Source organism: Triticum dicoccoides, chromosome 2B (assembly GCF_002162155.2).
Source record: "Triticum dicoccoides isolate Atlit2015 ecotype Zavitan chromosome 2B, WEW_v2.0, whole genome shotgun sequence".
Lineage (NCBI taxonomy): Eukaryota > Viridiplantae > Streptophyta > Magnoliopsida > Poales > Poaceae > Triticum > Triticum dicoccoides.
The window spans coordinates 458,212,729-458,235,223 of record NC_041383.1 but is presented as its reverse complement, the minus strand read 5'-3'; the positions used below and the strand labels follow the sequence as shown (position 1 = coordinate 458,235,223).

The window sequence follows — 22,495 nt, the reverse complement described above, 5'->3', positions numbered from 1 at the left end:
CTCCTTGGTTCCAGTTATCCAGCCAAAATCTAACAGTGTTTCCAGAGCCTAAATTGGGAACATCCACTTGTCTGAATTCAGGGACAAGTTTGAGAATACTTTTCCACCAGAAAGACCCTTGTGGTGCAGTGTTAAGCATTCTGTTAGGGTAATAAGCCTCCCAGATCATCTTTACCCAAGGAATGTCTTGCTGGTTGAGGAATTTGTGGACATGCTTCATGAGCAGACATTTGTTATGGCTGGCAATATCAAGCACTCCTGGCCCTCCTCTGTCTTTAGGTTGACAAACTTTGTCCCAAGCAATCAGAGCAGAGCCTCTGTCTTCCATTCCATATTTCCTCCAGAAGAAATGTTTGAGATATTTTTTAATCCGTTCCATGACACCAACTGGCAGTACAAGAGTGCACATGAAGAAGATTGGTAAACTGTAGAACACAGACTTAACCAGAATCAACTTATCTCCATATGATAGCAAAGAGGAACAACCAGCAAGTCTTTGTTCAATTATCTTCATGATGGGCATAAAGTGCTCTAACTTTGTCTTGGGAAGACACACAGGTAACCCCAAGTATGTGAAAGGCAGATATCCAACTTTGCAACCCATAATGTGAGCTAACTCCAGCATCTTATCATTATCAGTATTGATGGGGACAATCACGGATTTTTCATAGTTAACTCCCAGCCCAGTGTAAGTAGTGAAATACATGAGCAAGCTCTTGAGTTGATGTAGTTGAGCAGCATTGGCTGGCATGACTAAGACAGTATCATCAGCATACTGAATTATTGGAAAATCTTGATCACCATTATTAATCAGAGGAGCAGAGGTCAGACCATTCTTCATAGCTTCATTTAAAATATTTTGAAGCAAGTCAGCAGCAATGACAAACAGCAAAGGTGAGAGAGGATCCCCTTGTCTAACCCCCTCTTACAGAGGAATTGTTTTCCAGGAACTCCATTTAGAAGCACAGATGACAAACCAGATGAGAAAATCATATCCATCCACATAATCCACCTAGGTCCAAAACCTGTAGCAATGAGTAGGTTCCTGATGGCCTCATGCTCAATCATATCAAAAGCTTTCTCAAAATCAAGTTTGAGAATAATCAACTCCTACCCAGATTGATGGCATTGATGAATGAATTCATATGACCAAGCAAAACAATCCTGGATTGATCTCTTTTTAAGAAACCCATATTGATTCTGATGAACTAGCTTTAGAATAACAACCTGCAACCTGTTAGCCAGAAGCTTAGTAATAATTTTGATGGAGCAGTTCAGCAAAGATATAGGTCTGAAATCATTAGCATTCACAGGTGCATCTTTCTTGGGCAACAGAGTAATAAAAGAGGAGTTGATGCTCTGTAAATTCAACTTGCCATCAGAAAAGTCTTCAATGAGCTTGTAGAAATCTGGAGCAATGATATCCCAGCAGTGTTGATAACATCAGTATGAAAGCCATCTGGCCATGGTGCCTTGTCAGAAGGGAGCTCTTTAACTACTGCATCAATTTCTTCTTGGTGAAAGGCTTGTCAAGCTCAATGAGTTCTGGCATCTTTTGAATCAGATCTTCCAAGTTAAGGAGATTGAAAGTGGGCACCGAGGTATTTAATCTTTGCTTAAAGGCCCTCCAAAGAATTGTAGCTTTAGCTTGGTGCTCCTCTTGCATACTACCAGCTTCATCTTGCAAAGTAGCAATATAATTCCTCCTGTAATTGATAATTGCTTTAACTTTCAGATGTTTTGTATTGGCTTCCCCTTTCAAGATCCATTTGATAGTTGCTCTTTGCTTCCAGTAAGTCTTCTGCATTTCCAACAAATTAAGCAAGTGCTTCTTAACAATCTCTCTACCATTCCATTCAACAATGGTTAAGGTTCTGAAATCTTCAATAGCATCAAAGAACAGAATGAAATCATTGCAGGCTTGGATTATCTTTGACAGCTGAGAAAGCTCTTTGGCCCAAATCTTTAAGCCCTTTCTCAATCTTTTAAATTTAGCAGTGATCCTCTTAGCACTATCAGTTTCATTGACCTCTTGTTGCCAAATGTTTTTCACTGTGTCTTTGAAACTATCAATCTGCATCCAGTAGTTTTCAAACATAAAGATTTTTGATTTGGGAATCATGGTGCCAATCTTAATGATGCAAGGAATATGATCAGAAATAGGTTTAGAAAGAGGCAACGCCATGGTATTTGGGAAGCTAGAAGTCCAAGCTTCAGAAGAGAAAACCCAGTCAAGCTTTTCAAGCAAAGGTGCAGCTTGCATATTGCTCCATGTAAATGCTCTGCCTTTGAGGGGAATTTCAAGCAGGCCCAAAGAGCTTATTGCTTCATTGAAAAGAAACATGTCATTGATGCAACCTCCTTCTCTGTTTCTGTCGGAGGGATATCGAATATAATTAAAGTCACCAAGCATCAACCAATTACAGTCATCAGGAATGTGAATATTAGAGAACCAGTCCATGAAAATGACCCTGTCTTCAGAGAGACAAGGTCCATAGATATTTGAAAGAGTCCAGGTGGAATTGGAGAGCTTCGAAATGAATCAAATGGTAATAGAGAATTTATTTTTAGAAAGAGTTTCTCCTGAGAAAATGGATTCATTCCAGACCACTAACAATCCTCCAGAAGCACCCACAGATGGCTAGTAGTCGAACTTATTCAGGCGCTTAGGGCAAAACTGTTTAATATATTTGCTATCAAAAACTTCCCTCTTAGTTTCCTGGATGCAAAGAATGTCACAATATGTCTCGTCAATTTTATTTTTGATAGCTAACCACTTATCTTTGTCATTAATGCCTCTAATATTCCAATTCAAAATTTTCCACTGCTTATTCATTGTTGAAACATTGTGGACACTGAAAATGGATGCTCTTTAAAACTTTGCGCAGATAGAAGATCATAGTTTGAAACAGCAGCAAAAGTGACAGTTCAACCTCTCTAGAGTACATGAGCTTACATAAGTGCACTGGATAGGACACAACCATTACATCCATAAAATAAAAGACATCTAAAGAGAGCCTCTGTGAGTCTTTCAGGCAGGGCTGGGCACTCCTCCTTTCTTTGCATCCTTCTTGCTATTCTCCTTGTCCTCCTTCTCCTCGCCTGCTTTCTTTTTCTTTGCCTGATGGAGAGCATCATCTGAGCAGTCCTTCTCAGGAATCTTGCAAAAAGCAACAGAAAGATTTTTAACTACTTTGCTGGGCATTGAAGGAGGATTGACATTACAAGGTAGACAGTTTCTGTCCATGCAAGTTTTCTTTCTATATCCATGATTCAACTGCTGAATTCTGCAACTCCTTCTCACCTAAGATTCAATGAGGGGAGCCTTGTCCTTCCTCTTTCTGTAGACCTGGATGGCTGTAGTGCTGGAGGACATCCCAATAGCCGAAGATTTTGATGGAGGGGTGGATGCAAGGGTGGAGGAGTGCAATTCATTGTCCTTCTCATTCTGACAAAGAGGATGGAGAACAGAATCACATTTATCAGGCACCACAAAAGGTTTCAGGTTTGAACTGTGTGATTGAGCAGAAATAATCTTCCATAATTAAGATGAAAGTAATTGCTTGGCCCATTCAAATCTTTCTGGTGTTAATAGCAATAAAATTAACCCATTCATTAGGTACCTGAGCAACTTCCTTAGGATAACCTACTGGAGCAAAGTGCTTCTTCAGAGATCATCATCCTCCGCACCAGCGCAAGCAGAGTGCAGGTCCTCTTGGGCTTGAGACAAAAACATCTTTTGCATGACAGGGTCTGCAACATCAGGCAATAATTGGAAAGCTCCCACATGAATAGAATCTTTATAAATAGGAATAGGGAAACCAGGTGGGGGATCAGAACTACCTGAATCTGGACTAGGCAGTTCTTTATTACTGATGGTGCCCACATTTTGTACCAGAGAAACAACTGCAGTATCAACCAAATTGTTATCTGTAACTTGAACTGTCTCTTGTTGTAGCACGCTGCAATTCTGAATATCAGCTGAACCCAGTGGCACTTGATCATTAGACAGATTGTTTTGAACCAACTGATTGGTAGGATTTGGAATGTGAGGCTGTGGTAAATCTTGCAAATGCTGCCCAGCAGTCATCTGAATAGCACTGGAAGCAACAGCTGGTTGTTCCTGCTGCAACACTGCAGCAACATGCAGGGGGACAAGCTCATGTTGCACAATAACATTCTCCTGCTGCACAACTGGAGGGAGCTCAAGCTGCAAAGGTTGCATCACAACTCCCAGGGGCATGTTGAGGTCAAGAGGCAGATGCATCTCCTCACTAATAGCTGGAGGCTCGGGAGGGGCTAACAGATCCCCAAACAACTGCAGATTAGCAGGAACATGCACAGAGTGAGCAGATCCAACACTGTTAGAGTCAACTCCAAGAGAGAGTGTGAGGCCACTATGTTCCATCTCCACAGCAGGTGGCTCTTCATGCTGGTTATCCTGAACATTATTGATAGGGGGCATAGCCCAATGGTCCCACCATTGTTCCTCTGCATCCTCTGTTTCCTCATTATGATCATTCTGCACATTGTCATGTTGCTCATTGTTGTCATGCTGTGGGACTGGTCCAAAGAACAGATTGTGCTGGTTAGGATGATGCTGCTGCTTAGGGGGCCTAGGATGTGGATTTCCATCCATAGGAATTGGATCCTCATTGGGCCCCCCTCCTAACAGTTCCTCCTGAAAAATGATGACTGGGCAAGTCCAGGATTCCCCTTCAAAGTGCATGTCACCCGTCACGGCCAAACTAACTAGGACATCCATAAGGGCATCAATCCTCACCTTAACAACCACTGCAGCATCCATAGTTTTCACCTTGTCCCAAGAGAGGAGCTTGCCAAAACTTGAGACCGCATTATTCAGCTCAGACACGCAACGAAGATCTGCTGGAAATCCAACTAAAAGCAGCCAACAGTCTCTAGCCAGATTAAATTTCCTCTAGTTCAAGCCTTGATCATGCTTTTGAAAAATAATGTGTATATCATCAAATGGATGAGGACTCCTATTGACCAATGAATCTCTGTCTGCCTTGCTGTTGCATCTAACAAAAGCTTGACCGAAAGGGCATTTGGAGATGGAAGAGAATACAACTCGTTGCGAAACCAGAAAATCAGTAAGGACATCTCGGACATTGGTAAAGGCAACTTCACCTTGGGGCATTGGAACCAGAGTTGCAATAGCAAGATTCTCATTGGAAGGCTGCATATCACCATGGATGACACGAGCACAAGTCGTCCTTCCTTCCACCTCAATGGCGTGAGTACCAGGGAGCAGAAATGGCGTCGGATCGAAAGGGAAGGTGGCCATGACTGACGGCGTCGCCTGAACATAGGTGGTGGGGTGGAGCAATGGAGAAACCCTGTTTTGGCGATTTGACTGATGAGACTGAAGAGGGCGGTGAGAGAGAGGTGGAAAAGCAGCAGTGGAAGAGTCCCGAGTAGGAGGCAGTAAATATTCAGCAGTGCCGCCATTACGGGGAGACGGAATGATAGTGCCACTGACAACTGGGTCCGGCTGAGCGTTGTTTCCCGATTCACGATTAGCTACCAACAGAGATTGATTTGCTCTATCAGAAGGGGAAGGTGGAACGGCAATCTCGGGTCGGAATCGACAATTCACCGCAATATGCCCCCATCGTTTGCAGGCCTTGCAACGGATCTTATTTTGGCACTTGGGCCTCAGGTGGCCCGTCATAAGACAGCGCACACAGAAATGGCCTGCAGAGGCATGGGCCGCATGGCCCATAGATTTGAAACGCGAAGATCCCGCCCTTCCCAGCGCTGTATTATTGGGTGAAGTTAATATGGCATTAACACGGCTGCTTGACTGTTGCTGCACGCGATCATGGGAAGAGAGATTTGAATCAGCAGGGTTGGATGCAGCTGACTGCAAACTATGGGAGGAAAAGAAGTTTGGCTCTTGAACAGCCTGGGCGTATGATCGACGAGATCTTGAGTTGGTCATAGTGATCCAATTCTTGTTAACCGCATTGTGATAACTAAGGTAAAGATCCTTGAGATCATCATCTCCCTCTCCCCAGAGAAGAAAATTCATGGCAAAAAGATTGGAAGACAGATTTCCACCTCTAATGATTTCAAATCCCACTTCCAGCGAAATAATTTGTATGACCAATTGCGCAGATGAGATACCTTAAAAAGCTTGGCAGTGCCCCCAAAGGATGCTTGGATGATTAGGCTCACCGATTCTGGGTTGAGCCGAATCCCCAACCTGGTGAACTCCACCACGAGGAAGAACTTGGGAGATCCAGGCTCATCTTTGGCATTGACGGCTGCATTGCACTGCTTCTTGACATACTCTTCGAAAGCTTTTCCAAGAGTGAAGTTGAAATCTAAAAGAGCCATGAGAGAAAGAGCCGATTGGATCGGATCGGAGAAGGAGGTCACCGGGGTCGGTGTGACCACCGGCGAGGTTTGGTGGCCGCCGGGGCCGGAGTGGCCACCAGCGGGACTGCAGGGGCGGAGGCTAGGAAGGGAGCCCCGCACTTTCTTTCCTAAGGATTCTAATCCTCTAAGGGCTCCTTAGGATTTAATCATAAGGTATCCCGACAAGTCGAGCTCACGACATCACGAATTCATGATCGACCACCGCCCAAAGACAAGGCTCCTTGGAAGATTTATCAAGCTATAAGACCTAAACTTTTTGGGCCCCCCGAAGATAATTTTGTGTCGCTTGATGAGGGTGCAATAGGGGATATTTCTCAACTCAACACAGACGAAAACGAGATTTTGACTACTCCGTTTAGTGAGAAAGAGGTGTTTGACGAGGTAACACAAATGAAACAGAATAAGGCTCCTGGACCTGATAGATTTCCAATAGAGTTTCATAAGAGATGTTGAGGAGGTGTGGGATAAACCGGTTGCCGGGCTTACCCCAATACACATATGGAACAACAAAATGCGTCCATTATGTAAGTTCCTTGTTGGATGGGCTAGGCACACTGCGGGTATCCTCAAAAAGGAGAAGCTTCGTCTTTCATCTATTATTGATGATTTAGAAGCTCTGGCAGAGATTAGACCTCTCTATGACCTCGAAATAGAGATCAAGAGTCAATCGAATGCCCAGTTAGCTCGCATGTTGTGCGAGGAGGAACTCAAGTGGTACCAACATTCAAACTCTCAGTTTATCCCGACAGGTGATTCCAATACGATATTTTTCCATGGTGTCGTGTCGAGATATTCGAAATTAGATCTCATGTTCATAGATGTTGATGGATCTTCTTTTCATGGAAAAAAAGGAAAAACCTAAAAGAAAAAACCTGTGTCGAAAACATGTTGTTTGCCTTTTTGAGAGGCACAACTATGCTTTTCACACAAGCAAATGTGTGCCTTCGCGATGCAAAACAAGACGCATTTTTTCTTTGCCAGAGGCACAACTGTGCTTCATGCGAAAGCAAATCTGTGTTTCACATGGAAGCAAAAAACCGCAAATCCACGCCTCTCATGGAAGACAAAAGAACATATATATTTTTGCTTTTGCGAGAGGCACAATTGTGCTTCTCGTGAAAGAAAAAACTCAAGAGACACAACTATGCTTCTCGCGGTAGTAGAGATGTGCCTCCACAAGAAGCAAATCTGTAATTTTCACAGAAAAGGCATAAAAAACCAGGAGAAAATGAAAAAACAAAAAAAACCAAAAAACCCATCTAAAGCCTCAAAATATGAAAAACAAATAAATAAACAAAATCCTGAGAGAGCGTCCAGAATGCGACACATGACGGTAGGTGGACATACCTCAACTCACCAAAGTGGCTTTTGAGGGGCTCCGGCAAGGAGCTCTTTTATGGTACCCTACGAGAAATGTGGGCTGTTCATCTGTGAAATCTAATGGTGGGGAGCGATCTGTACTGCGCCAATTTTGCTAGTGGAATTGCACGCGGTATGGCTTGCACCGCGTCGCTGCTGTCCTCCAGTATACGAGTCCACTAAGGTTCCGGCCGCCGCGGCGTGCGCCTAGCGACCTACGGCGGATCAGGAGGCTGCCGAGTTAGGCCCTTTTCCTCGCCATCATCGCCCCGCTTCTCTCCCCCGTCCCTCCCTCGTCTTCCTCTTCCTCCTGCCGCGAGGCGTTCGAGGACTCGCCGCTGCTCCCATGGGACACCGTCACTCCAGCGCTCACTCGCCACTGCTACCTCCTTGTCTTCGTCTGCAGAGGTCCCTGTCGGCGTCCCGCGCCGGAGTTGTGGTCCGTCTACTCCGCCGTCCTCCCCTCTGGTAGCACGCGCCGCCTCTCGCCGGCTTGGCCGCGTCGCCGACCTCAGCCCCGCCGTCTCGTCCTCCGGCGAGTGGACCGCTGCTCGGTGCATGACCTCCGAACCGACGTCTACGCCTTCTGGGCATCCAATGGCTCCAGGCGCACGCTGCTCGCCCGCGACGGCGGCTGGCCGTCCCGGCCAGATGACACCATGGCGGTTGGCTGCCCCGGCCCGCTCTGTAGGATTCCCGCCGCTGCCGGCACGAGCGACATCTTGATTTCTAGTCGCCATTATCCGCCGACGACGTCACTAAGGTTCTGGCCGTCACGGCATCGCAATAGCACCTTCACGGGATGGCTACAACCCCTTCACAGCATGGCTACTACCTCCTCCTCCTCCTTCGCCAGCCTGGCTACCTTTTCTCCACCTTGTTTTTGGACCGGGTGGTCAGCAGCGTGGTGCAGGTCTCCCTCCACTCGCCATGAGGCGTCAACATACGCTCTCCCATGGCTGAGCACCCCGACATGGCGTTGGTCGAGGCGGCTGGCCACGGGCGACGGCAGGGAGAAGGGGGCAAAACAGATCAATCGGCTGAGTCTAGTGTTGCGTAGAAAACAAGATGTCTATCCTACACTTAGAAAATCAATGGCCAGATTTGAATATACTGCTCCCTCTCTCATCAGCAGTACAGGGTACCGTAAAAATGGTCCCGGCAAGGGGTACCCTTTAAGTACTCCCTCCGTTCCAAAATAGATGACTCGATTTTATATTAACTTTAGTATAAAGTTGAGTCATCTATTTTGGAACGGAGGGAGTAATTTTATTTTCCTGGTACCCTTTAACTAGTTGCTATACTAAAAAATGGACTTGAAGTTTCTTTGCCGACACGTGGAAGCCTAGCCCGCAATTTTTTTTGGGCTGCAAAATGAAGGTCGAAGCCGACCCAGTATTTTTGGGCCAGGTCGTCGGACCGGGCTGTCGACGATCAGGTTTAGCACGGTGGCAACAAACCTAACAGCAGAATTTTGTCACGTTCCAAACAAGATAAGAAAGGAGAACCAATTGACGTGGCGTAGAAACTTCCAAACAAAACAACCCATACGACCCACGCGAGGAGGACGTCAATACGGGCAAACAAAAGGGGGGAGATCGTAAGAAGGCCGCAGAAAGAAAGGTCGCAGCTGCTCGCAAAGGTGAGTTTTTTCTGGAACCCACAGATCTTACGAGCCATCCTCCTCGAAGAACTCCAGTGCTCATCTTCTACTCGCCCCTGGCCTAATCCATCCAATCTTTCGGTTCAGAAGGCGAGGAGGGTGCGGTGCCTGGTCCAGATCTCGTGGCCGCCATGGCGGAGCAGTTCGCGGAGTCAGCGGTAAGGAATTTTCCGCCACTTCTTTCTTCTTCAGTGCGTTGTTTCAAGATCGCTCTTCTTTGTGGTCAGCTTATTGATGTGAGAGAGCGAGACGAGTTGTTCGCAGATCTGCCTTGCCCCTAGCCACCCAGATCTGCCATTTACCTCCCCGCGCCGGCGGGTGAAAGGACGGTGCTTACTTAGTCACCGTGGCTTGCGTAGCGAGTAGAAACGCGCGGTGGCCGGCCTCGTCGCTGACCATTGCGCATCATACATACCTATTTCTGTGGGCAGATAGTTAGATCTGCATAACTAATGCAATCATCTTATGTCTTCTCGGTGGTAATTGTAACAACATATCATGGTTCTTTACAATAGAAAAACGATTGCAAAATGCTGAATTGTTTCAGAAGATTTGTTTTTTCACTTGCCAAGTTCGGCGACTGTTTGCTGCTCTGAGTAGTGAATTTTAATCTGTTCAAGTATTGCATAGTTGATCCAACTTGATTTCGTTGTTTAATTTGTGGCGCACCCCCTTACTTGGCTTGTGTCACGAGTACCTGAGGATAGTTATTGTAACTATTTATACCATGCGTTTTACTTCCTCCGTTCCTAAATATTTGTCTTTCTAGATATTTCAACAAGAGACTACATACGGAGCAAAATGAGTGAATCTACACTCTAAAATATGTCTACATACATCCGTATGTGGTAGCGATTTGAAATGCCTAGAAAGACAAATATTTAGGAACGGAGGGAGTACAAGTTTTCGACATGACGGCGTGTTTTACACTTATCTGCCTGTGAAAGGTAAATCATTTAGTGAGTGTAGCTGTTTTTCTGTGATTAATTCGACATCCTAAACTCACTGTTTTAGTATTTTTCTATCTAATGAATCCACTGAAATTGATTGTTGGCATGAATTGCTTTGTTGTTTTAAATGAATGTGTAGTTTCAGACACTGCAATATAGATTTTCTGGATGTCCCCGTGCATCCTTGTGCCAGCGAACCTGCATCTCTCACTTTGACCACTTAGCTTTACCAATCCTGTTTCACTTCTCACTTTAGCTGCGACTTCTTGTATTCCTAAAATAGTTTCTGCTGTGAGTGTAGAAACATGTAAATACATGAAACTTCAGCATTACTAATCTATTGAAATTAAGCTTCAGTTTGTGCTGTTTTCAAACTCGTGACTGCATACAACAGCTCTGTATTAGAAGTGTTTATTATTATATATTGGGAACGATCGTTGATAATCTGAGCATGCGAAACTGTGAAGTATGTGACTTTTTCTTGCTAACCTAGTAAGCTATAATCCGCGCAAGCTCTATGCACCTACGTTTGTTTTGTTTTCACAAAAGTATATATGCTATAGCTTCTGATAGATCATCTCTTTATCTTCAGAACAATGTAATCATCGAAGAGGTGAACAAGGGCCTGAACCCTGGAATGATAGTCCTGCTTGTGGTTGCGACCACCCTGCTGCTTTTCTTTGTTGGGAACTATGCGCTGTACCTGTATGCGCAGAAGACGCTCCCTCCGAAGAAGAAGAAGCCAGTCTCCAAGAAGAAGCTCAAGAGGGAAAAGCTGAAGCAAGGGGTTTCTGCACCAGGGGAGTGAAGAGACCCATCGATTTCTCATGTCGATTGCTTTATGCTGGGCTCCTTTTTTTACCTGATAAAAAATATATACCAGCTGGAGCTGCAGTGTTGAGCGACTGTTTATGTAGAAGCCTTGTCTTGAGTGGTACATCGTCGGTATTGGACACCTTATTTAAGCGACTGATAAACCTTAGCCTAAATTGAGCCGTTATCTGGTCATAGTTTTTTAATTTAAAGCTTTGATGGGGTTCATCTGTGGCGAACTTGTGAAACCTGTGTAGCCGTTTGCAGTTTGGTATGTTGTGTTGCATTGTGGTTTGGCGTCCCTCAGTCCTTTTAAGTCGTCAAAGTTTCATGCTGCCAAAGATACTCCCATCAGTCCTCTGCCAGAGCATGTTGATCACTTTTATTGCCTGTGCAAAATTGACCGTCCTGCGATTTTGCTTTGTTATATGGGAAAAGGAGAGGTACTGTATTTGTTATCTTGAATGCAAAACAGGTAATCCCTTGGCACTTACCCCTCGAGTCCTCTCAAGTTATGAAGTTCTCATAATCCAAACTCCATTGCGCCTCAAACTGGAACCATGAGCTTTAGGAACTGTTCGGTCCACACAGCCTGTTTTGGTGACAATCATGTTGATATGTCGACCCCGTCGTCTTTGCTGAAGTGGACCTAGTAGATGACACGGAGGTGCCAAAGAGTTGATGATTGGCTCTAATTAGCTTTGTATACATGGACTAAAGGCAATGATGTCAACTCATACCGTATACAGATTGACTCTTCAACTGAGCCAGCTCATACCAGGGTTTCGTAGATCAGGTCTCCTTTGGTTTAGATGAATTCCATTGGAATCCAGATCGGTCTTGTTTGATTCTTATAGGAATTTTCCCCTTTAGAGCTCTTTGGTTCATAGAAATGGATTCCTATTCCTACATAATAGGATTGGTTTCTATCCTCCAGGTTTTAAAGGAAAATAAATATTAAGCTAGAATCAATGCAAAATTTCCTACCAAATGTCAGATGATACACGGAAATGGTACTATAGACCGGCAGGGTGCTCATGGTTAACACCTTAACTACATACACCAGAGATACCTCGCACTGGTTGGAAAATCTGCTCCGGCTTGTCTCCTTTCCCGCTCTTCCCCTCGATCGGGCTAGCTGTTTGATCAAAAGATGAGAGCGCAACCAACTCAACAAGAAAAACCGACCTTCTTGTCCCATAGCATCTGCTAGCTAGCATGTTGCCTTCACTCCAGCTAGTGACCACTGTAGTGGCTGACGGACGACAACACGCATCCACCACAGTATTTGTGTGTCTTCCAATCCAAGCCTCGCGTTGCAGACGGCTTGTCTCCCTCGATCGTCTTCCTAGCTAATCCCCAGCTGCCGCAACCCAAAGCTACCTATCTACGTATCTAGTACTCCCTCCGTAAACTAATATAAGAGCGTTTAGATAATTAAAATAGTGATCTAAACGTTCTTATATTAGTTTACAGAGGGAGTATAGCTTAGCCATTCAAAAGGTACGCCAAACGGCCAAAGTGCAAAGAAAGACATATACAAGGAGACATGCATGCGCCGGCTCACCCGAATCACTTCCCCCGCACTGCACTGAGCTGCACAGTCCGATCCCTGTCGAGAGACAGCGAGAGGAAGAGTTACTTGCACTCGACCCCAGCCAGCCAGCCTGCCAGCCAAGACGGCACGGCAGCTCACCTAACACAGGCCAACTACAGGTGCAGGGCAGATAGTAGCAATACAATACGATCGACATGGTTTCTGGCTGAAGCGATCGTTGGTTGGTTCGGCGCACGTACATACGCTCCTCGCGCGATCACCCGGCCACATGCATGCAAACCACTGAAATGATGCTTCCGTCCTTCGATTTGAATTACCTCCGCCTTTTTTGTTTTGTTTCCTACCCGGGCCCCTAGCATTGCGCGACGCAGCCGTTTCACCTCCATTTGCCTTTTTATACTGTACGTACAGCAGGATCGATCGATCGCATTACGAGTTCCGCGGCCATGTTGTATGTTGCGTAGACGATAAGCATGGGAGGGCGAAAAGCGACAAGGACTCGCCGCCGGTTGGTGATATCATATAAGTGGCGGGGAGCCGCCCCGGCCGTGAAGACAAGATATAGGAAGAAGAGAGAATACTACTACGCCAACTAGTAGCAACTCAAGAGTCGATTGATTACGTTACGTGACGTGCGTCGATCGATCCATAGGAAGGAAGGGAGGAAGGAAGGGAGGAAGGATAGTAAGATGCAGGGGGAGGTGGAGCAACAGCAGCAGGCGCCGATGCAGATGGTGCTGCGGGTGAAGCACCCGTCGTCACTGTCCAGCGGCAGCGAGGAGGCGTCAGAGGGGGAGGGGTCGTCCAGGTCGGCGCTCTCCGTGTTCAAGGCCAAGGAGGAGCAGATCGAGAGGAAGAAGATGGAGGTCAGGGACAAGGTGTTCGCGCAGCTTGGCCGCGTCGAGGAGGAGTCCAAGCGCCTAGCATTCATACGACAGGTAGGTACCTAGGAGTAGTAATACTTTTCAGTTGAGTCATTAATATTGGAGACCCAAAATGACGTACTCTTGAACGATCAGTTTGTTTCAGCTGAGCCACTGAAGTTTGTAACAACAAAAATGATACTGAGATTGAGCCTAAACCATCATAGCTTTGTGTTTGTGTTTTGTAGGAGCTGGAGGGGATGGCCGATCCTACCAGGAAGGAGGTGGAATCAATACAGCGGCGGATCGACACCGTCAACCGCCAGCTCAAGCCTCTCAGCAAGAGCTGCGTCAAGAAGGTGACAAAGACTTCCTGGACGTGATAGAAATTCTACTTACTTTCACTGCATGCATTCGTACGTAAATTGGCATGTGGACTTAATTGTTCTTGAATTGAGAAAACTTACAAAACAGGAGAAAGAATACAAGGAGATTCTCGAGGCGTACAACGAGAAGAGCAAGGAGAAGGCCATACTTGTCAACAGGCTAATAGAGGTGCATCACCTCGTCTTCTTCTTGTCTTACTTATAAATATATCTGTCAGGTTAGTAGCATTGATCACTTTACTCGGCTCTTCATCTGCAGCTGGTGAGCGAAAGCGAGAGGATGAGGATGAAGAAGCTTGAAGAGCTCAACAAGACAGTCGATTCACTCTATTAGTTAGACGTAATAATAATGTTAATTACCACCCCCGAGAGCTTAATTTCGCTGTGCAATCTCTGCCCGTCCCATGGATTTGAATGTATGTGATCTGTACGTGTCAGCTTGTAACTCACACCATGTCGTGAGCGATTCTTCTTTAATTTTCGCCTTTCTTGTTGCTTGCTTCCTTGTGATTGACGGGTTTGTTGAGTCCATCTTGTTGCAGTGTCGTTGTCGACGTATTTAAACGAAAGGGACCAAGGAACAAGACTGACAAAAAAAGGGTGAACATCGCTGGAATTGGTGTCGTGTGTGTTCATTCATTCTTGGCCAATGTTGATCGTTCATCCATTGTTGTCGTTGTTAGCTGCAGATAATATGCTAGAGAGGCCGACGGGAGGTGCCCATTGATTCTTCCGTTAATACTTAAGTAGCCCACCTAGTACTGTCCCAAAAAGGGTGCTCTTGCAGTTTCCGATTTGAAAGGTCAGCAGCTCAGCACTGTCGATCTTGCAACACCATCAGCACCGATCCTGCTGGTCAGCAACCACCTCACTGACACCCATAACGAACTGGTGGGTGGCTAGAGCCAGCGGGTACTAACCAGGAGGTTAAAACGTCACGTTTAGCTGCAAAACTTGGTCGGATCGACCTAGGTAACATTTAATTAAGCTCCAGGAAAGGAAATGATGAGCGCTTGCTTCTTGGTAGATGACTGACTCATGATGCAGGTGGCTAGCTGGTCCCTGAGTGCTGAGTGAGTGAGTGAGTGAGATGGAGGGGTAGCCATGACTCATGATGCTGATACATATAGATAGGCCATCGACGAGACAGGCCACATGAACCCCAGGTGATTAGCGCACGCAAATTAAAGGCCCAAGACACGAAGCTAGCTATCTTTTGGCTCCATGCCGGAGCAAGGACTGATGAGTATGGACCAGCTGGTATGGTGTGGTGACATTACATCACCGAATAGGCGAATAATGTCAGTACTTGTGGCTCCAGCCATCACGCCATCAAGCTGTTCAATTATGGTACGTGCATGCTTAGGTGAGTACGTACTTACTGGTACGTCCACCGGATCGTCAGTCCTTGTCATGTCACACATCTCTTCACTCCACTCTCTGCAAGATGGTGCTGGTTACAATGCAAAGTCGTAGATGTGATTGCTGCCTATTGCACTTGAAACAGTACGCCGAGAAGTAGATGAGGGCAGTAATGGCGATCTGGCGCTGGCATCAGTTTAATGAGCCAGTTACTAGTTGGCGCGCCGTACCGGACCCGAAACAAAACTGTAGCAAAAGGCATTGGCTGGAGTCGGGGTCCGTTTATGCATGTCCCCATTTCGATGAGGAGGAGGTGGATTAAAGCTCGAAAGTGATAGGCGAGACTGACCTGCAATCGTATTAGCACACGTACGTACACGGCCGCGTACAATAAGTCAATATAATGTTGTCAGGCTGTCAGCTGTTCTAGTGCTCCTAATTTTAGGTGACACCACGAAAAGTACGTGGATTGTTCAGCCATCACAGGCAATATAGGTACTATGACTTCTTAATTAGGGAAAAGGCCCTGTATTTGTATTTATGTTAAAAGGACTTCCGATGATACAAGACATCTCAAAAACTAGATGATGACACGCCCATGTTGCAGCGGATATTTGTAGAAGGCACATAAAACAAACGATTGTGTGACATGCACTCAACCCTTCATCAATATTCTTTAGCCTAGATGATGGGGTATCATGCTATTTGTTATTTTCAGGTAGACCAGACAAGTGTGACGCACCTAAATACAAACGAGGTTGCTACATCTTAATCGACCGAGACTTAACAATAAAATCTCAGTCGATTCTATATTCGTCAGATCTTACATCGAGATCCGTATAAAAAAATATTTCTTCTTTTTTATATGTTTCATCACTTGAATAAGACCTCGTTAAGTCTCCTTCGACTGAGATTTGGTCACACCCAAATACAAACTATCTAAATTTATTTTAATATAATATATATGGAGCTTCCATCTAGAGCAACAGTGCATCTGGAAAAAGAACAATGGTACAAAAATAGAACAACAAAAAGGATACAAGAGAATATGTTGTCCATGTACTACTTGTCCTCGGGGTGGATCCGTCACTAAACCTAGCATGGGTGGCCCAGCCCGGCGTTCCGGCCGGGCTCGAGCCTCGCTTTCCCATCCACAGCCCATCCCGAAGCCTAGAAAAGCTAGAGATCACGTGATTTTTGGGATATTAAAGGCAAAATTTATATAATATAACATCATCTAATCCCAAAATTATTATTATTATTATTATTATTATTATTAAATACAGAAAATCAGACACCGGGCCTCGGGCCTCGGGCCGGGTTGGGCCCAGACTTGGGATTTAGAGGGCTTTGTAAACCCAGCCCGACCCGATCAATGCCCAAGTTTACCTGTCACCACTCGTTTATGTGGCCGTGAGGTGGATCCATTCCGTTTTCAGTAGAAAGACACGGTCACAATCCTTCTCGCGTGGTTTTTTTTTCTGGAAGACACCTCCTTCTCTCATGTTGAACTCTAGTTGCTACACGGGCTTCGAGTAGGTTGGAACCTTTCATTAGGATCCACTGGGGTGATACTACTGTTTAGCTGCCCTTGAAGCCTATTCATGATGTTCCTAGCTTCCTCGTCTCATGCTGGTATCCTGGCTCACAACTCTTCTATCTCCAAGGTCACAGTTTCCAGGAGGAATTCGGCCGAGCGGTGCGATGTGTATCTGCTCCTGGCTCGATGACAAAGACGTCCAGTGCTGGCGTAGGTCCTACATTACCCATCTCTTTACTTGGGCTTGGGACCACGCGAGACGATCTTCCACCGACCATATCATCTGCCATAGCACACATTGGCAGGATCTTGTTACTTCTTGACGTGATTGAATTCGAATTGTAGGCTAGAGAGCCCTCGGAGTATGCCTCAGCTACAAACCCAGTTGGCCAGGGGTAGTAGCCGCTCTTGGGGTATCTATAGCTTTGCGATTAGGACATGAACGGTACCGTCGAGCTGTCTGCTAACCCATACCATGGCACTTAGTATGGGTAATACAATGGCTGATAGTACGCTGCCCCACCCTTGCAATGTAGTTGGAGTATGTTGTAGGGGATCCATAGTAGATCCCAGTGCAATACGTTGAGTAGTCTTGGTCGTAGCGCGTGTTACCGGTGTAACCCTTGGTCCGACCGGCTTGGGCCTATGAAGTCGTTGATGGGGTTAGAAGTGTCGATGTAGATCCACCCAAAAAGGAATAGTGAGGCGAAGTTCCTCTCCATGCTGAAGGAGCCAACGGTGTTGATGAAGTTGATGTTGCTTCGTGGATCTGATCCAATATTAATTGTGAAAAGGTCGGGGTTGTGGTATGTGGCGTGTGTCATTGTGGATCACTTTTCGACCATTTTTTTCGTATATATCGGTTAAATCTCTTCTTCTCAATGAAAAGGTAGAGCGCCTGCCGGTTGCTAAAAAAAAGTCAAACTCCGAAAGTCAAAGTTAAGCATAATCCTCTCTTCGTCTTAACGTAACGCGGGAGCTTCCGACCCTTTGACAAGGTTCCGTTAAAAAATATTAAGCCTAACCTAACATCCTCTAAAATCATGGTAGTCCCTGTAAGATACTACCTCTCTAACATAATATAAGACGGTTTTGTAGTTTAAATTAAACTACAAAAACATCTTGTATTATGGTACCGAGTGAGTAAAAGAAACAATCGCAGTAGCTGTCCACATCTAGCTTAGGCTAGCCATAGTGGGAGTAACTTAGGTAGTAACATAACACATCACAAGAAACAATTGCTTATGTGGCATGGAGTTAATGAGGAAGAGCAGTGCTACGCAGCCGACGATATTGCAGCCGATGCATGCACGACGGTAGGTAATCACCGTTAGATTAAATCCCTGCATGATTACGGGACGTAAGATCCTACTATCGTCCACAAGTCGTCCATCAGATATCGTGTGTGAAGCTATTCCGAATGAGGAAAGAGATGCTTGTGGTAACATAATATGTTACTGTAACATAACATACCCCGAGGCAAAACGAGTCTATATCTCAATTAATGAAGGCTTGCATGTTACCATCCACATGTTACTACCCACTATGAAGGTAGTAACATAGACTAATAACATATGCATGTTATTTTTTTTTTAAGTATCACATATGCATGTTACTAGTCTAAGTTACTCCCCACTATGACCAGCCTTATCCTCAGGCCTAAACGTGGGCTGTATTTTCATACACGTGAACCTTTTCTGTTTTTTTTTTCAGGGAGCCTTTTATGTTTATACTAAGTAGCAGCGGTGCTAGGCAAGTGCTGAAGGAGCAAAGGACAGCACGATCCGTGTTGAGCTCATCGTGCTCCGGGAAAACGGAGGTACCATGTAGCCCCATCGGTGGACCGTGCGCTTGAAAATGTGGTTGGCACAGGATGGAGATGATTAAATGGTCCTGCCACGTAGTACTGTACTACATAAGTTAGCAAGCCCCATCTGGCTTCGTAATTATCCAGTTAATTTTTGTTGAGCGGTACGTCACGATACGTACATAGCTTAAACCGGGAGGGCGTTTTAGGGTGCATTTGCTCTCGTACAAACAGTAAAGTTAAAAAGAAAATGTAATTTTTTTTAAAAATGATTTATTTGTAGATATTTTTGTTAGGGTCGCAAACGTGCTTGATAATTTTCATGCAAAACAGAGTAGCAGTGTTTTGTCGGTGAAAAAAATAAGTTTGGGTGTAATCTTTGGTGTTCAATTTGTTCCTGTGCAAGTCAAAATGCTTAACCTTTTTACCTAAATATTTGCAGGTAGCATTTGAATGTGACTATGAACACATCGAATTACTTGAGATGTTTTTGATATTTTAAAAATCATTTTCCACCCGCAGGAGCACATGCACCGGAAGCCAAACTGAAGTTCCGTACACCTTACATGTTAGAAGGCCCACCGTGAGTACCACCCGATGTGGTTTTCTTTCTGATTTGCTGTTCAGTCGCTAGTAAAGCAATATCGCTGGCGCATTCGGTACATGATGACGCCTAGGAAGAAGATGGAAAGGTTTATGCCGTACATCTACCAGTTTTGTTTGCAGGTACCTGTCCTCTACTTCCTTCGTCCGAAAATACTTGTCATCAAAATGGATAAAAAAAGACATATCTAAAACTAAAATACGTCTAAATACATCTCCTTTTATACATTTTGATGACAAGTATTTTCGGACGGAGGAAGTACTTTGTTAAAATTGCTTCTTGTGTAATTTTGTGCATTCCGACAGCCAAGTAGAGAATGTGTGAAAGGTGTGTGTGATCACTAACCGTTCTTATTCTAAAACAGCAAGGGCATCTCCTACGCCGACGCTTAAAGGTACGTGTGAAAGATACATATCTATGGACTGGTTGGGACTCAATGAGGAACACGGATATGTAAGCTGACATTCAACCATGTCCCCTAAGCATTTGTTTCTTTTTTCTTAAGTCCGCAACACTCAAAATAGCCATATATAATAACATAACCCATCCATAAATAACATACAAATACCCCTAATATAACAATAGTTTAAACGTAAGTATAATATAACTATATTATACTGGCTAAGCTAGAACTTCCCGTAGAATTTTGATTTTTCTGTATGCTTAGAGAAATTGACGCGTGTCAAGTAGTGAGCAGTAGCCAAATGAAAAGCAATCATGGGTGTAACAGGTCACATATATTTTTACCTGGTGAATGGCAATTTGGAAAAATGCAACAGTTTTAAACGCTAGTGAATAGTACTTAAAAAAATATCAACGAAATTAAAAAAACTGAGACTTTTACATGCCACACATACAGTTTGAACCAATTTGAATTGACTAAGCCAGAGATGTCCTTTTCTTCCTTTTTTTTTTACCTTTTTTATAGCTGCTTACGAGATGTCATATATAAAAAGATTTGTCAATGGGTTTGGGTAGATTTGGTGCATGCACTATTGGAAATACAATAATTTTTATTTTGATTTATTTCCCACAAACCATGTCTTTCAACACGGGGTCCACCTATACCGCTTTGACTTGCTAGATATTTCTGTTTCCCTGCGACTTCTCGATCTCCATCGTTCACCACAACTGCTTCTCCCCTTTCGGGCGCTCACCACTCCGGTACATGCCATGGCCCCCACCACCTCCATGTTCTCCTCTATCTCGCTCTAGCGTCACCGTCTTCCCAGAATCCATTACTCTATGACTCCCAGCCCCGTGATGGGAGGTTGCCACCTTGTGTTCATGCCGGGCCAGTTACAACTGCAGGTCGTCGCTGGCTACTCAACCCGCTCCGAGGGAAGACGATGCATCAATAGACCAACGCTCGGGACCTTGTTACCTGGCAGATGGAGAAAGATGATGCGGGATGGGCCGACGCATACGAGAGGCAGTGGCGGAGAGCAGATAGGAGGGGAGCCGACAACGCTGCTATTTGGCGACGGCCTAGTTTGGCCCACACGCCTCGCGGTTCTCTACCCTGTTTTTAGTTGCCTAGTCGATCTTCATCTATCTCGCGAATGTTTAAATTCCTGGCTATGTTAGCTCCGTCAGGCCTTCCTCTTCTTCGTCGCCGCCTCGACCTCAATCTCCCCACCTTCTTTTAGGCAGACAATTTGAATTGACTATGTATGTATATTAGTTTTCAGGTTTGTAGACACATGAAGACTCAATATGTAAAAGTAAGAAGTTTCGGTCGGACACAACGTCTGCACCCAAGGTGAACAGTAAATTCATTTAAAATGGTAAAAAGAGATTTTTTTTATATGCTAGATGCTCATGTGGGTGAAGTCCATGCCAAACTTTGTGGAGTTTGAACATTTCAATAGTCTTAGAAAAAAGACAAATTTTGGGGCTGCAAGAAAGTTTGCTACTCACATATTGTTTTGATCGATTTTGTCATTTTTGCCATCAGCTCCTCGGATGTCCGAACAAGCTGAAATTTGGCACGAACATCACACATTGGAACATCTTCCACCTAAATAAAATTCAGAATTGTTTGAGTTTTTTTAGTATTGTTTTTGAATTTACTGTTCACTAGGTTCAGATGAACCCGGGCACCAAATTGAATATCCGGTTTCGGTAGGCTTAGTTTTGTAGTGACATAGTTGATCTTGCCTTCATATCATAAAAGTTTGTGAGCATAACCTAGGAAAGGTATGGGCGATCTCCATGTATTTTTTCCAGATCTTAATTATATTTTATTTCACTCTGGAGTTGAACCTATTACTCTCTTTCTTTGCGGGTGAACCTGTTACTCTCTACTTGATATACAAACCGAAGCTGAAACTTTAGGCAATAATTAAATCAGTTTTGTTATTTGATTGTTATTTCTTGGCATATTTATTGTTAATTGCAATTTTAAAAATCGGATATTACCTATGCCAACGTGTCCATTAGTTCACCCATGTAGGAAACCTGGATATGTTGAATGAGTGGGGTTTTGGCATGCAAGCTACCATTTATATTTGTTCATACAAATTATTCAAATGAAGATCATTTTGTTGTGGAATATGCTTTTTGATTAAAACATTTCATTCTCAAAGAAAAAGCTTTAAAAGGTGCATTTAGCATAGCCACAATTTATGATAAATCTCCCAACCTACGGTATAGCCTTATTGGTATATGTAACTGATGCTAGGAGTTATTTATCACATATGTGCTTGCATTATTCACCTTACCACATATATGTTGTCATTATTCATCTTCTAGCATCTCATTCCAAGTTTAATGCGCAGATCTACTTTTGGTTGTGGTTTTACTTGGTGAACCAAATTTGTAATGAGATAAAATAGAGGCATGCCACACTGTCCATGTTTGATAAAGTAATAATCAGGATCACTTACATTTTTCGTACTTGAACACAAGGCCTGCGTTATATTGGTCATATGTGGAAACAAGTCAGTTCGCCCATATGTGTACCATCAGGTTACTTTTCAAGGTGTACCGTCAACTTCTTTTCATGGTGTAGCTGTCATCCTTACATGGTCTGATGAGAGAAAAATAAAGACGTAGTGGAGTCCTTCTGTCATGAATATATAGCCTTAGTGAACCCTTAGCAGTTTCTAATTGCATATCGCACAATTGATGTTAATTCATGTTGTCTCTATTGGTCCTCATGTACAAATATTTTATAATATACA

At 44.4% G+C, this 22,495-nt stretch overlaps 2 protein-coding genes across 2 annotated transcripts; both read left to right on the top strand.

Annotated features, from left to right (window-relative positions):
- The first annotated feature begins 9,412 nt into the window (after nucleotides 1-9,412).
- Nucleotides 9,413-11,491, top strand: LOC119364190 (DNA-binding protein S1FA2). Its single transcript, XM_037629616.1, has 2 exons — nucleotides 9,413-9,585; nucleotides 10,970-11,491. Exons 1-2 carry the CDS (start codon nucleotides 9,559-9,561, stop codon nucleotides 11,183-11,185), a joined length of 243 nt encoding a protein of 80 aa, XP_037485513.1. The 5' UTR covers nucleotides 9,413-9,558; the 3' UTR covers nucleotides 11,186-11,491.
- Nucleotides 11,492-13,296: 1,805 nt separating this feature from the next.
- Nucleotides 13,297-14,604, top strand: LOC119364189. Its single transcript, XM_037629615.1, has 4 exons — nucleotides 13,297-13,686; nucleotides 13,860-13,970; nucleotides 14,086-14,166; nucleotides 14,257-14,604. Exons 1-4 carry the CDS (start codon nucleotides 13,438-13,440, stop codon nucleotides 14,329-14,331), a joined length of 516 nt encoding a protein of 171 aa, XP_037485512.1. The 5' UTR covers nucleotides 13,297-13,437; the 3' UTR covers nucleotides 14,332-14,604.
- Nucleotides 14,605-22,495: the final 7,891 nt, after the last annotated feature.

Coding starts and splice junctions, on each gene's coding strand:
- LOC119364189 (XM_037629615.1), top strand. CDS start 13,438: ATGCAGGGGGAGGTGGAGCAACAGCAGCAGGCGCCGATGCAGATGGTG. Junction 13,687..13,859: donor GCCTAGCATTCATACGACAG/GTAGGTACCTAG, acceptor TGTGTTTTGTAG/GAGCTGGAGGGGATGGCCGA. Junction 13,971..14,085: donor GCAAGAGCTGCGTCAAGAAG/GTGACAAAGACT, acceptor CTTACAAAACAG/GAGAAAGAATACAAGGAGAT.
- LOC119364190 (XM_037629616.1), top strand. CDS start 9,559: ATGGCGGAGCAGTTCGCGGAGTCAGCG. Junction 9,586..10,969: donor AGCAGTTCGCGGAGTCAGCG/GTAAGGAATTTT, acceptor CTTTATCTTCAG/AACAATGTAATCATCGAAGA.